The sequence below is a fragment of the Archocentrus centrarchus genome, chromosome 8 (genome assembly GCF_007364275.1).
Source record: "Archocentrus centrarchus isolate MPI-CPG fArcCen1 chromosome 8, fArcCen1, whole genome shotgun sequence".
Lineage (NCBI taxonomy): Eukaryota > Metazoa > Chordata > Actinopteri > Cichliformes > Cichlidae > Archocentrus > Archocentrus centrarchus.
Window position 1 is genome coordinate 1,338,436 of NC_044353.1, and position 15,984 is coordinate 1,354,419.

General features: G+C 45.5%; 1 protein-coding gene across 1 annotated transcript in view; it reads left to right on the forward strand.

Annotated features, from left to right (window-relative positions):
* Positions 1 to 11,390: 11,390 nt before the first annotated feature.
* Positions 11,391 to 15,984, forward strand: part of rapgefl1 (Rap guanine nucleotide exchange factor (GEF)-like 1) — a 37,646-nt gene continuing 33,052 nt past the window's right edge. The window contains exons 1-2 of the mRNA XM_030735769.1: positions 11,391 to 12,260; positions 13,792 to 14,060. Coding sequence (XP_030591629.1) covers positions 12,061 to 12,260; positions 13,792 to 14,060 — 469 coding nt within the window. The 5' untranslated portion in view covers positions 11,391 to 12,060. The remainder of the gene's footprint in view (positions 12,261 to 13,791; positions 14,061 to 15,984) is intronic.

Here is a 15,984-nt window from a genome sequence, read left to right on the forward strand (position 1 = left end):
GACACGCCCAAACAGGCACAGCGAGCCGAGGGAGGCTCTTTACCTGAGACTCACCTGAGCTGCGGTCTCACACATTTTCTCCAGATTCTTCTCCAAGCAGCCCATCAAGGTTTTGATGGGTAAGATTTAATCTGATGGTTAATAACTTATCACAACAGCGTGTAATCGTATCCATTTACCACACTAGGATGTAACTGTAATAATAATAACATTTTATGTGTAAATTCTGAGTTGTGATTTGAAGGCAGGAAGAGGGGCGATGGTGCTGATGTCCGGTGGGAGAGAGTTCAGGAGGCGAGGAGCAGAGCGGGTGAAAGCCCTGCTCCCCCTGGTGCTGAGGCAGGCGGAGGGCACAGGGAGGTGGAGGTGATGCGAAGAGGATCGGATAGATGAGGAGGGTTGGATAGCCTTCACGTGTTAATATATTCAGGACATATTTGTCTCTGTCCTCACAGGTAGGTCGATGTAATCACAGCATTCTCTGGAAGACGGGCGAGCCCGAGCACAGAAACAGTCCCGTTAAACTCTGCTCACTTTAAACTTATTTGCATCTTAGATGAGCTCTTCAGGCTGAAACACGCAGAGATTAAAGCTTTCAGACAGGAAGAAGCCTGTTAGTGACTGTGATGAAAACCTGACTGCAGTGAGGAAGAGCTGCTGCTGTTGTCCCTGCAGCACAGGACAGTTCATCATTTACTCTGAGTCAGTGCTGCAACATCACACACTTCCTGTCAAACAGGGGCTCATGAGGGTTAAGAAAAGTAGTTTAATGTCATAGATATGAGTGATAATAATTCATAATTGAGTTATAATTTTAAATAATGATAATAATAGCACAGTGGCATGGTGGTTAGCATTGCTGCCTCACTTATTAATCTGACACTGGTTTATTTGGTATGATGAACATTAATGCCTATAATAATAATCCCTGTTTGGGGGACGTAGACTTTAGTGCGTCAGGTTCATTGTGTGGGTTCGAAACCTGCTGGAAACAAAGGATTTAGAGCAGTCTGGAACTTTTGCCTCTCAGGGATTATTTCACATAAATTTATCTCATTATTTGAACCATTAGTCACTTTGAATATGACCTTTGACCCTTCCTATAGCAGATGTGGCTCCTCCATTATGTTTTGAATCCACGCTGAGCTGCAGGAGCAAAAGCATTGTGCAGTGCAGTGAGTGTTTACTTCAGGTGTGCAGACCTGTGAGAAGCAGAAACAGCTCAGTAACCTCAGCACCTCCCTGCAGGGACACGAGTCTGCACGATGACACAACATGATCATTTGTGCTTTCAGTCATTTCCCGTCTTCCAGTGCTGACTTTCTGTTCAGTTGAAGTTCTTGGAAACTGATTTGAGTATCTTTTCTTTGCTCGACACAAACTTCTATCACAGCCACAATGCAAAGTCCCCATTATGCAGCAGCTTTCCTGTGGCGATGATGGACGTGTGATGCTGGTTCTCTGGACAGCTGTTTTCAGGGATCTGTCTGTCACTGTTTTTCATGGACAAACTCAGATCTGAAATGCTCCCAACCCTAACACAAGAACCAATCACAGCAGAGCCCACCTGCATCAGGACCAACCTAACATCAGCGCCTGCACCGTGAAACCCACAAATCATCACGTTGTAAACAATGACTGTTTCAAAGATGGACATCAACGTTTCCTGCTTCTGGGGGCTGCCATCTTTTTTTGGAGCCACAGTCGGTGCAGGAATGACTTAGGATGGAGTCTCTGCATCGAAGTGCTGCAAACAAACCCAGCAGTGAAATGAATTCTTTCCCTTTAACACCAGGACCCAGAGTCCACATTATTATCAGCAGCTACATTCACCCAGTGAGGGAGGCCATCAGGGCCCAGCTGGGTCTGAATTCCTGGGTCCAGCAGTTTGGAGAAACTTCCTCCCTTTCTTTCATCACAGCTGTCCTGTGCCAGATGTTCTGTTGAACTGAGACAGATGTCGTGTCAGAAACAAGAGGAGGACTGAAGTTCATCGCAGGGATCGAGCAGGACTCTCAAGCTTCACCAGTGGCTTCCTCAGAGGAACATTTAGAGTTCTACCACAGACCTGCTCCAGAAGATGGACAAAGCTCAGCCCTTTATGAACAGAGACCTGTGCTCTGTGTAGTGTTAGAGGTACTGCACATCATCCTCAGACAAAGCTCCCAGGCTGCTGCAAGATTGCAGGCCAGTCTTCATCCAGCATTTGCTACCAGTCAGCCATGGGGTTTAGGTCAGGACTGCAGGCAGGCCATCCTCTCCACTCCCAAAGTCCCGAGGCAGTCTCTGATCAACCCGCTCTGTGGGGTGAGTGTCAGACTCAGAGATATCAATCAATCAATCAATCAATCAATCAATCAAATACTTTATTATCCCCGAGGGGCAATTTGTTTTGCAGCCAACAGCAAAAATACATAAATCTATAAAAAGAATCAAACATACAACACACACAACCAGGGACACAATTATCTAAGAGTTCAAAAAGTTAATAGTATTAGGAATCAAAGAGAATTTAAATCTGTTTGTTTTGCACTGTGGCAGAGTACCTCCTTCCTGAAGGCAATAACTGATACTTTGAGGACAGGGGGTGAGCGCTATCACCCCGAATCCTTTCTGCCTTTTGGGTGGCTCGAACCCTGTACAGGACGGCAAGATCATTAAGACTTACATTTGCCACCTTGCTACACAGTTTCACAATGTTCTCTAACCTTCTTTTGTTCGTGAGGCTCAGAGAACCAAACCAACAGATTAAAGAAAAGGTTAAAACAGACTCAATAAAACAAGAATAAAACATTTTTATAAAAATCTTATCTACGTTAAAACCCCTAAGTTTCCGATACAAATACATACGCTGATGAGCTTTTGCACAAATGGCATCTGTATTTGCATCAGATGACAGTTTGCTATCCAGTATAGTGCCCAAATATTTGTATTTCTCCACTACCTCTATTTCCTGGCCATGAATATGAACAGCAGGTACTGGTGAGGTTTTCCGACGAAAGTCTATGATCATTTCTTTTGTTTTTGATGCGTTTATGTCCAGAAAGGAATTCCCACACCATGTTACAAAATCGTCCACAACCGGGCCGTGGTCTGGATCTGCATCATGGAGCAGAGAAATGATCACTGAGTCATCTGCATATTTAATTATATATCTGTTCTTATAGTGGCTCTGACACTCACTTGTGTAGAGAACAAATAAAAGTGGAGAAAGGACACATCCCTGAGGGGAACCAGTGGAGGATAAAAGCAGATCTGATAAAATGCTCCATTTTATCAGATCTGCCACTGGGATTGCCACTGGTTGCAGAATTTCATCTTGATACTTCTTTACATTCAGTTTTATTGATAAAGCACCAAATGACAACAAACAGTGGCCTCAAAGAGCTTTATATAATACAGCGAAACCCAACAGTCAAATCGACCCCCCATGGACAAGCCCTTGGAGACAGTGGTTTATTAGAGGTCATCCAGGCCTTTATGTCTTTAAGACATTCCTGCAGTTTAACTAATTGATGTGTGTCATCAGCTTCATGGATTGATAAAGCTGAGTATCATCTGCATAACAATGAAAATGTATGCAATGCTAATACTAACTGATGTGTGTCATCCAGGTTCAGCTTCATTTAATGGACGTTCACATTGATTAAATGATGACCAGAGACAGAATAATAAGTTCTATATTTTCTACCAAACTTTTGTTCTATGGTTTCTTCCTGTTTTTAAGATAAAAATCACGCTCAGCGCTGACACGTGATCATATGGAGGCTCAGCTCTTCATTTACTCGTTGCCATGGTGAATCCTGTTCCTCACACACACTCTTCACTCAAGGTGAACTGACTTTACCGGGTGTGTGTGTGTGTGTGTGTGTGTGTGTGTGTGTGTGTTGACTTAGACCAAAATAGGGGACATTTTTCAGAATACACACCAGTTGATTGGGGACGGCTTTCCAATTGGGGACAAAAATCACCGTCCCCAATCTGATTTCATTATAATCGTATTCTACGAGCTCCAACATGCATTTCTCTCTTAAAATCTTCATTGTCCCAAAAAGTGACTTTTTTCAGATTCTGTGTGAAAATGTGTGGACCACTTTTATTTCTTAGGAATTTTATCACTAGCAAGAAAGTTAGCATTTAGCTACGTTAGCATTTAGCTAGCGTTAGCATACATATTGAGCATGTCCCAAATTCGACGATAATTTTCCTGTCAAAAATGTGTACCTCCTCTTTTTGTTGAATATAACAAATCTGCTGCTTTAAAAGCTGTCAGTCAGGCAAAATGCAATCTAATATATAACAGATGTGTATCAATTTATAACTTTAGTTTGTGTGTTCAACTAAATGCCAGTAGACTACTTTATTTATTAGGAATTTCATCACAAGTAACAAAGTTAGCATTTAGCTAAGTTAACATTTAGCTAGGGTTAGCATACATATTGAGCACAGCATTCTTTATTATCTGCTGGCTATTGAAAATTACTTTAATTGATTAAATATATATATTAATTATTGTATTTTATAATAACAGTATTGAAAATTAGGGTTCAATATCTATATGCCAAGATTTTTTTTGTTTTTTATAGGTTCTTTAACTGAGTCTGTTTATGAGAGCACAGAAACATGTGCAGGACAAACTGTGTGTAAATCATAAAGACTGTATTAATGCCCACAGGAAGCTGTTTTAGAGGCTGGATTATGAAATAACCTGAGGAGGAAGAGGAGGGAGGAAGGAGCTGCTGTGATGTTCTGTGGAGCGCTGAGTGGTTGTGACTGAGCACGCTCCTCTGCTGAGTTTGATGACACACACACACACACACACACACACACACACACACACACACACACACACAGAGTAATATTTATGGATTTATTTAATGATGTTGATTAGATTCGTTCAAAGAATTTTAGAAGTTCCTCTGACCATGAGGATGAGCGTATGGCAGCCTGACTGCTCTAAACACACTTTAAAATCAATATTACCACCACTGCTAATAATGACAGTAAAATAATAATTATTGATAATTATTATTGCCTTTTGGTCATTATTTACAGTTTTCCAAATCACCATAAGCCACAAAATGCAGAGAATTACAATAAAAACAAACATTATGTAAAGAAAACAAAATACTAAATGTAAAGATTTAAGCTTTAACCTGTTAATTTAAACGTTCCAATATTCCTTATCTTATCTAAACCACAGGGAGTGTCCCAGAGGAAACGATATTCAGCTTGATGGCTGAGTCCGCCTCACTGCTGTCCCTGTGCTGCTAAATAAAAATGTAAATAGAAAAAACCATACAAGATAAGATAAGATAGTGTTTATTTGTCACATGCACAGTTATACACAGTACAATGCACAGTGAAATGTATTTTGTACCTGCAACCATATATACACACACATATAAATAAGAAGAATAAAAATAAGTAATTCAAGTAATTCAAGAACTAGTCCACTCTTGTTGAGCACTCAAATATTAAAATGAGTGTAACGTAGGTCAACTGGCAGGTACGGGAACCAGCGAAGCTTGTGGGTTTAATTTTAGCGGTGACAATCACGTGACCGAGACAAGCGTCTCGACACACGTCAAGAGAGTCATAGATGGATGTAGCGGAGAGGATCTGCCAATTTTTCAAAATAAAACATTGTTCAGTCTCAGATAAGTAAAACGGAAATGTAAGTTATTTAGTCTTGCACGGCCCGGTACCAAATGACCCACAGCCCGGTATCGGTCCGGGGCCCAGGGGTTGGGGACCTCTGTACTACATCACTAAAGTCAGTCGGTCTTTAAGTTTTTAGCAACCATGATTCAGTCCTGACTGTGGCGACCTTTAAACCCCCGTGTAAAGCATGAATGATGGCTGATGTAAAGTAGATTACTCCTTTGGCCACTGCGCTCATCTGGATACACTCAGGAGAAGGCCCGCCTTCTCCAGCTCTCCTCAGACGTGATAGAGGTCTGGCTACTTGACATCTTATCCTCTCTCCCATCCGGGCCCCCTCTAGGCCCGGGCCGGGGGCGTGCCACCTTCCAAACCCCCCCAGAAACTCCGCCCCTGAGCAGCACCTTCTTTCATTCCTTCCTTTGGAAAGCTGCCCCTTTCTGGCTTCCTGCTCGGACCTCAGAAACTCTGAGATGTCACAGGAGGTCAGACCTTTGTTTTCTGCTGCACTGAGGTCAATAACACAGCAGCATGTGATCCTGAGCCTGTGGACAGAAGAGGCAGCTGAGGGGAGAGGGACGCAGAGGCAGCCAATTAAGAGAAAGCACTTATTTGAGGGTCAACACTGCCCTCTGCTGGACACAAGAATTCACCCACTCTGACCCCGGGGATGGCTCAGAGGTGTTGATGGTAACAACAGGTAATTACAACAGGTAACTTTTTCTGATAAATATTAGCTCTGCACAACAACAACCACCATGGTAACTGAACTGTAGCCTGCGACTGCACTTTTTTTAAGCCTGTCATGTCTGCAGGCCTTACAGGCAGAACAGTGATCTGAATGCACTGTTGTGCCAAACATATGTGCTCTTTCAAGGTGAGCTCCATATGTTCTCTGTAGGCTCCTCCTGTTAATGTCTGCCTTTTTACTTTTTTATTTATTTGCATTATTTTCACATATATCTGCGCCAGAGTTGACAGGCTGAGGAAAAAAGAAAAAGGGAGAGAAAGAAGGGAAAAAAAGGAGAAAGAGAAGAAACTAGAAAAAGGGGATAGAGCACCAGTAAATAAACCAAAATAGTTCATCAGCTGCTGTACCTGTAAGAGAGGGGGGGAAACAACATACAAAATACAAACCAACAATATTGTTGTGTTGTCATTGCGTGGGTGTTTGAATCTGTGTCATGAAATGTATTTACTATTGAGGGCAGAACGCCGCAGCTCCGCCCATCAGAAGCTAGAGGCGGGTAGAGAAGGTTCCAGGAAACCCGGGCCACCAGCAGCTCATCGAGAGCCACAAAGACCCACAGCCACTCATTCCAGAGACAGCACACCTCAGTCCACCTCTGACTGAAGGTCTGATAAAGCTGCAGCTGAACCCCATCAGACCAAGCTCAGGTCACCTGATCCAGCCCTAACTATAAACTTGATCATAAAGGAAAGTTTTAAGCCTAATCTTAAAAATAGAGAGGGTGTCTGTGTCCTGAATCCAAGCTGGGAGCTGGTTCCACAGAAGAGGGGCCTGAAAGCTGAAGGCTCTGCCTCCCATTCCACATTTACGTGCACCGAGCTCTCTGTGTCCTTAACAAAGGGCCAGACACCCCACACTCCCACGGCCCCCCCACAGGATTGCCTGAGGGATGCAGTCGAACACCTTCTGTAACTCCCTCCAAGTTGAAAAATGGACACAAGACGTTCTTGAGTTTTACTGGCATTTAATTGGACACAGGTGTCACCAATGATGCCGTGAGAACTGTACAAAACACAATTTTTATACAGTAAGACATTCTTGTAGAGAATAGACAATAAAGAATGTGATTCAACAACATAAACTATTCACAAATCAGTGGTTTGACTTACTCACAACATCAGTAAATTCTGTATAATCTTTGAGGACGCGTAAATAACAGGAACGCAACAAGGTCTTCACAAATTAACATCTTATTTCTCATACAAACACATAAAATACAAACTGCATACCTCATTGGCTGCATTAAATTGAAAGGGTTAACAAAAACACGTCTTCTTTAACCAAGAGTCGAAATCCTCGCTGCACGCTCCTCCAAATCTCCAGCGTACTGACAGAAAGGAAAACATGTTGCCCTCTACTGAGTGTGGCGTGGAACTGAAAATGTCGCTCTAACCCAAACAACAAATTAAACACTGGTTCCACAACAATACATATTACAATCAGATTTTAATAAACATAAATTATTTTACCTTACTTGAACTTATTTATTGTAACTTAAATCATGAATTTAACAAACTGCATAACTGCCACTAACGGCAGCCACACCTTCTCCAAGTGGACAAAACATGTAGCCAGGGCGGGCAAACTCCCACCCACACTCGAACATCCTCGAGAGGATAAAGAGCTGCTCCAGCGTTCTGCAACCAAGACAAAACCACATGATTCCTGCTGAATCTACAAACACACAAACTCTCCTTTCCAGCACTCCGGCACAGACCTTCGCAGCGAGGCTGAGGTGCCCCTCTAGTTGGAGCCCTTTTTTTTTCCTAAAGATGGGAACCACCCCCCCAGACCTCCATGCAATGTTGCAGAGGTGTGTCGACCAATACAGGCCTACAACACCCTTCAGCAGCGCGCCACCTGCACTACACACCGTGTGAGTTGCTTGGCCTGCCGGTACCCTTCAGCTGCCTCTGAACTAAAACCCCATCCCCACAGATGGGTGCCTGCTCCCAGACACCACAAAACAAACCTAAAACCAGCAACATCTATTTAAGCATGAAAATTCAAAAACAATAAATAATACAGCCTAATCAGCTGCACCAAAGAAGAAAACGTGGATTATTAAACATTATGTCTCTCTATTCCAAGTCCCTGTTTAATGATTGAGTAGCAGCAATCTTCAATTCCAGCTTATTAATTAATCACAGACCCAGACAAAGTTTGAATTCTTTTGAAAGCCTGACTCTTAGTCTGGTTCATCCTAACTGGGAAAATCAAAAACCTGTTTTCTCTGTTCTTATCTATCGTCCACCTGGTCCTTACTCAGAGTTTCTGTCTGATTTCTCAGACTTTTATCTGATTCAGTGCTCAGTTCAGATAAAATCATTATAGACACACACATGTGAGATGATTTCCTGCACAGCAGTCTGAGTTTAGTCAGTGCAAATAAATCCTGCATGTTTAATTTGACCAACACGTGAGTGGGAAGTTTGTGTTGCTGCAGATTTAAACCACTTTGCCGTGTTTGTGTAGTTCCTGCACCGACCAGCAGAGGGAGACATGCACACACACACACACACACACACACACACACACACACACACACACACACACCTGCTGTTTTTCAGGCCGTTAACATGAATATTTATGACCTACAGGGGGCGGGCTGCAGCTCTTATGTAAACCGTGTGATTGGCGGCTGCTCACAGCCAATCAGATCACAGACTGCGGCTCCTCCTCATGAATATTCAGCAGCAGGTGAGCCTGAAGAAGGCTCAGCTGTTAAAGGAGCACCTTCCTCTCATTCAAACCCACCAAACTTTATTGACAGCTGCTCTGCGCGCGCTTCGTCCTTCCTGCTGTATGAACCAGATAAAAAGAAGAAAACATCTTTTCTTGTTGCTGTGGTGACATGCGCCTCTGTAACCATGGTGATGGGCTTTCAGTCTGTGACTGACAGCTGAATGTAGATGATGATGTAACGCTTCAGAACAGGAGGAGCTTCCTGCTTTCTAATTGGCTCGTTTTCTGTGATGTGAAGTCGTTATAGCAGCTCCTCGTTTCTTTCCTTTCATTCTTTTTCTTTCTTTCATTTTCACCTTTCTGTGATTTATTTTGCCTGTTTTTCTTTTTGTCCCTTCATATCTGCATGATTTATTTCTTCTGTCTGTCATTGCTTTCTTTATATTTCCCATTCTTCTTGTTCTTTCATTTCATTTTCCACGTTCAGTTTCTTCTCTCCTTCTCCTCCTTCCTGATGTTTGGTGCTTTTATTGATGAGGCTCTTTAAAGGAGCAGTTCAGCAGTTTGTGACGCTCCAACAGGTCAGAGAGCAGCAGGTGGATGAAGCACTGAGCTGATCTGCTCCAGGTTTAACGATGTCAGCCAAATGCTGGTGTTAGATCATGAATTCAGGGTTAAATGCAGGACAGCCAACCAGAGAAGGTGGAGCTGGTGTAGAAATGAGAAGCACTTCAGGGAGGACTCCTCAGGACGTCACCTGTTTCACCTCAGAACACCTGAAATATCTGTGTAACTGGAGCCACTGAGCATGTGCAGAAGTGAGCTCCCAGAGTGATGTCACAGGTGTGCAGCACGTTCAGTGAAACATGAACCCACACACAGACACACAAACTGGGTCACAGTGTTTGTCTGAAATATGACAGGATGAAGTCACCAAGAATGTGTGTGTGTCTGTGTGTGTGTGATGTCAAAAAACTTCAACACAAAGTATTTTTGTTAAAAATTTGAAACAAAGTTGTTATTTTAAATAAAATCACATCCTCATCATAAAACCTCCCACTCAAACATTCTGTGTTTAAAATATTAGAAATGTAATGAACTTCAGCTCTAAACAAGCTGCTTCACACAGGTCCAATAAAGCTGCACTGAGAACAGAAACTCAGGCCGTGCTGATACGACTGCAGCAGGAGAGGAGCTTCAGAAATGTCCTCACTTTAAAATCAAATCTGTGATGGTCTGAAAACAGATCCTCACTGACCTCAGATCAGTTCAGCCTCAACAGAAATCCTGGATCAGGAATCAGAGAGTCTGGATACGTGAGCTGCTCTGGGATCAGGTCTGCTCCTCTGCTGGGATGCTCCCATCATGATTATTGATCATCATTATTATTGATCGTGTACATGAATATGTGCCAGAGCAGGTCTGGAAACAGCAACATGTGAGAATCTCCAGCATCCATCACGCTTCATGAAAGCATGGTGCTAACTCTGTCCTCGTCTCTGACGTTTGACCTGTGAGCAGCAGCCACAGACGCTCTAACAGCACATTCAACCTGAGCTCGCAGAGTTTCAGCTTCTTCCTCCTGGATGAAGGTTTCTACTCTGAAACTGCAGCTTCAGAGGGGCAGATCACAGCTCTGAGTTATCATCATCATCCATTTCTTCTTTATTATGATGGAGATGTGCAGAGAGGATGGGCGACTGAGCTTCTGCACACCAAATGATCCAGAAGCTGAACAAGCAAAGAAAACCTGCAGTTTGTGTCCCTGCAGGAACGTGGGGCCTGAGGAGGTGATGGAGGTGGTAGTTACAGCAACATGCTGCAGGCGGGAGGAGGAGGAGGTCTGTGTGTCCGGTTACAGTTTGCTGTCCGGCTGATTGTTGCGGTTACGGAGCTGTGAGGAGACCTGATCAGGTTCCACACAGATCAATGAACGGTCACGTGACCTCACAGGGAGTCAGTAATGAGCCAGGTGAATTCTGACCTCTGTGAAAGGTCCGGACTCACCTGGAAGCTTTAAACGTGACTGTGATAAGTGTGTGCGCAGGTGAATGCTGAAGTCTCGCTGTACTTCTGACTGAACTCTGATTAATGTGGCTGCTGCCTGTCGTCGGGCATATTTCCATATCCATCAATTTTACACCACTGCAAGTAAATGTGTCTGCGCTCGCCCGTCCTGCCCGTGCCGCGGGAGCGCGCAACTGCAGCAGATGAGCGCGGGGAGGGCGGGGGGCGCGTGAACGTTCCCGGTCACTTCTCATCGCACTAATTTAGCAGAAGGGGAGGAGAGAGAGGCAGAGAGAGCTCGGCGCACTGATCCGGGGGGAGCGCCGGAGCCGCTGCAGCATCTGAGCGAAGAAAGAAACCGAACCAGCACCGATCCTTCCGCTGCTGCTGCTGCTGAGAAAACCGACAGCACCCAAACGCACCGGGCCGGGCGGGGGATCCTGCTCAGGTGAGTGAGGAGGAGGAAGAAGGAGCGTCGACCGTTCAGCCGCCGGACGGAGGAAGCCCGGGCCCGAGAGGAGGAGCTCCGTTTGGGCTCAGATTCTGGTGTTTTCGGCGGTGTTCGCGCGGAGGCTGAAGCCTCAGAGAGGCGGGGGGAGGACGCGCTGAAGCCGGGGAGGAGCGGCCGAGAGCCGCCGCTACACGGAGCGGAGATTTCTGACGGAGGGCTCGCGGTGCGGTGAGATCCGACCGAGAGGAGGGACGGAGAAGGAGTCTGCCGTCCACCGTCGCCTCCACCAATGGGTTAGAGCCGGGCTGTTGTTCCGCAGCAGCCTCGGAGGGTCCGCTCACACCTGCGCACGCCTGCCCGCCCCGACCTGCAGGGGCCGGATGATGTAGTAGCCAGCCGCCCCCTCCCACCGCATCCCGTAAATTTACCGCCTCCACCTACCGACCACCGTCCCAGCCTCGCTGCCCCCACCACCGCCTCCACCACCCACCCCCGTCCCACCATGCCGGCGGGGATGAAACCGCTGGAGAAGTTCCTGAAGAAGCAGACCACGGCGCTGACCCGGGCCGGGGGCTTCGTCGGTGGGGTGGCGGACAAAGCCAGCGGGACCGGGGCGTCCCGCCGCAGGGCCAGCCTGTCCCGGGTCGTACCTTTCTTCAGGGAGACGTCACCGGAGAGCGGCCAGGCGCGAGAGGTTTTCAGGTGAGAGGCGCGTGTCAGAGCAGATTCATTTAGGATGTGCAGCAGGTGGACTGGGGTCCTTAAAGGGGTCTCCAGGATCCCCCCCTCCCTCTACAGGTTAGCCCATGATTCAGTCACATGATCATAAACATCTTACATAACCGCCCGCAACGCTGCACAACGTTAGGCCAGCGTTACCTGAAGGTTACCTGGCCTCAGGCTTCACACACATCACATCCTCCAAACCTGAAGGCTCCTGCAGCTCCACTGCAGCTCAGTCATTTCATGAGTGTGTGTGTGAGTCCGTTTGTTCTCAGGCTGAGCAGCAGGAACACAAACACACACCTTCCTTCCATTTCAGCTCCTCAATGTGTAACTGGTACCAGGAGCTCTTTCTATGAATCTCCCAGTTTGTTGGACTGGAGCTGCAGTTTATAATGAACCCTTCATTCAGACTTCAGTAAAATCAGCTGTGCCTGTTTATTTACAGAGCAGCATCTCACTGCTTTACTCTGTGAGTCAAACATGACTCCAAGATTTCTCACAGTGTTACTGGAGGCCAAAGTAATGCCATCCAGAGTAAGTATCTGGTTAGACACCATGTTTCTAAGATTTGTGGGGCCGAGTACAAGAACTTCAGTTTGATCTGAATTTAGAAGCAGGAAATTAGAGGTCATCCAGGCCTTAATATCTTTAAGACATTCCTGAAGTTTAACTAATTGATGTGTGTCATCTGGTTTCATTGATAGGTAAAGCTGAGTATCATCTGCATAACAATGAAAATTGATGCAGTGCTTTCTAATAATGCTGCCTAAGGGAAGCATGTATAATGTAAATAAAATTGGTCCTAGCACAGAACCCTGTGGAACTCCATAATTAAGCTTAAACACTTCTGCTCCTCACCAGCTCCACATGTTTATTCTTAGGTCCAGAGCAGCTTTGCATGATCCACAGTTTAAAATAATCCTTCTGTTTCTGACACCGCCTCAGTTCATCCTCTGTCTGAAACAAGTTGTTTTAGCTCATCCCCCTTTATAGTAATTATCCTCTTATTGGCTGCTCCTGCAAGTGGGTGGGGCTTCTCTCACTTTTATGTCATAAGATAAAACACTGATATGTTCAGCCTCAGCTTCTGGCTCGCAGGGATTATTGTACATACAATGAGCTCATTATTAGAAACTTTATGTTTAATATGAGCATTCAGCACCAGAACAGCAGATTTATGACAAGAAAGTAGGAGACACAGGATCTCAACTGGCTTCCAGATACTGGCCAATCAGAGTAGAGCAAGCTTTTAAGGAGGTGTGGTCTTAAAGAGACAGGAGCTAAAGGAGCTTTTTGCTGGGGGGGGCTGCACTGAGGGCCAGTTTAGGATAAATAAGGATGGTTTTGAGTTTTCTCTCTAAAAGGTGACGAGCTGACGTCCTCAGAGCTGACTTTAAGAAAATCAGACTTTATCCTGTCAGAGTCAGCGTTCTTTACTGCACCCACATTATTCAATAAATCTGCAGCAAAGACAAACTCTGTTATTTGACCTTTGACCTCCTCACAGCCCTGACAGTGAGGATCCCCCATCCTGGCCCTCAGCTGCAGGGACCGGTGTAGTGACGGCCCTCAGCAGTGCCAATGGCTCCGGTTCTGGTTCTGGAGGGGGAGACGTTCGCAGTCCATCCCTGTCCAGTGACGAGCAGAGCTCCGAGGCGAGCCTGATCACAGAGACCGGAGGAGGGGGAGGGACGCCTGTCCACGCTGACACCCCAGAAAACCTGACGCTCGCCGTGCTAGACAGCGTGGCAGGAAAACGCTTCGGACACTGCAAAGGTAAGAAGTGACATTCATGAGCCCGACTTACATTTTAGAACCAGCACCTAAAAGTCTGAGGCCACGGTGGGCTCAGGTTCTGGTTCCAGTTCTCCAAGATGCTGAAACTGGGTGTCCAGGTTCAGCAACTGGGAGCTGTGTCCATGAGTGAGGGAAGTGTGGAGCAGCAGGTGTGGCGGTCTGCTGTGCTGGACCACCTCGTGTTCTAACACTGAGAGAACCAAAGAGCATCACTACAAACCGCCTGAGAATGCTAGGCTCTGATTGGTCAGATTGCTGCGTTCACATCTGCACAAACAAACTGCATCAGAGTTCAGTTCAAACGGACTCAATACCTCAGGCTAAAAACGCCCTCAGGCCAGGTTACGTTTTGGAATATGGATTGATTGATTGATTGGTTGGTTGGTTGGTTGGTTGGTTGGTTGGTTGGTTGGTTGTCTTTAGCTCTAACTTCACATCATCTATATTTCACGTCTTTGATGCAGACTCCTGCAGGCCTTTGAGTGTTTGTGAGTTTTTGGAGATGTCGGCTGCAGCCTCTCAGCTCGGCGTACGTCGCTGCTGTGTGAACGCTGCGTGCGAAGCCTCTCTGGAGGAACGTGGCGCTGCTGCAACACTGAATGTGACATTTCAGGTTTTGGGCTTCAGACTCAGAGAGAAAATCTGCCGTCAGATCGAAATCAGGACGAGTCCGCTTCCTACAGGAGGATTTTCATTTTACAGCTCATATCACACAGACCGCAGTGTCTGTGTGTGTGTCTGTGTGTGTGTGTGTGTGTGTGTGTGTGTGTGTGTGTGTGTGAGAGAGATCCAGTGGTTACATAATCACTGCTGTCCTCTTTCAGAAACGCAGCCTGCTTATTACAGCTGAAGTGGGTGTGCAGGCATGCGTGTGTGTTCCTGCAGGAATGTTTGCCTTCATGCTTGTGTGTGTGTGTGTGTGTGTGTGTGTGTGTGTGTGTGTGTGTGTGTGTGTGTGTGTGTGTTTGCAGCGCTGCTTTCTGCCTGTTGGAGGCTGCAGGGTTTTTGCATTTCTGTTTTTTCACAGGTTAGAAAATAAAAAAAGGATATTTGAAAATCTGCAGATTTATAAAATAAATACATTTAAACAACAATTAAAAGACTAAAATAAAAAAATGTGCATGAAATGCTGCAAAAGAAATGAAGATATAAGAATTTAGAAAAATTCTCACAAAAACTTTAAAATAAAATCAGCTGGAAATCAGAAAGAAAATAATTTAAATGATGGAAAATTCCTTTAAGCTTTTAAATTCTCCTGATTAAGAAACGATGGGACATGTGACCCCCCCCCCCCCCTCAGCAGATGACCCCCCCTCCCAGAGCCTGGTTCTGATGGAGGTTTCTTCCTGTTAAAGGGAGTTTTTCCTTCCCACTGTCATCAAGTGCTGCTCATAGGGGGTCGTTTAGACTGTTGGGTTTTCTCTGTATTATTGTAGGGTCTTTACCCACAATACAAAGCACCTTGAGGCGACTGTTTGATGTGATTTGGTGCTTTATAAATAAAACTGAATTGATCTAAAATATATTAAGACTGTTGTGTTCCACTGATCTTCTGCTTGTGACTTGGGAAAGAGGCTTGTGAGTCGCTACAGCCTCTCAGTCAGAGACTTGACTCTGTGGAGCTCTGATTGAACCTAAAACCAGCTGAGCTGACCCAGGCCTCTTTCCCACCAACAGGGTTACGGTGCCGGTGCCTTTATTTGAACCGTTAGGCGATTTTTCCACCGCGGAAGCACTCGGTGCTCGGCCAAAAAACGGGTTCAACTCCGGCCCCACAAACTAGCTGGTCTCGAACCAAGAACGCGTGACGAAAGCGGCAGAAGGGCGTGACTCTGCCGTCTCAACATCAAGTTTTCTACCATATTACATTAGGGCTGCAACTGACAACTATTTTGATAGTTGA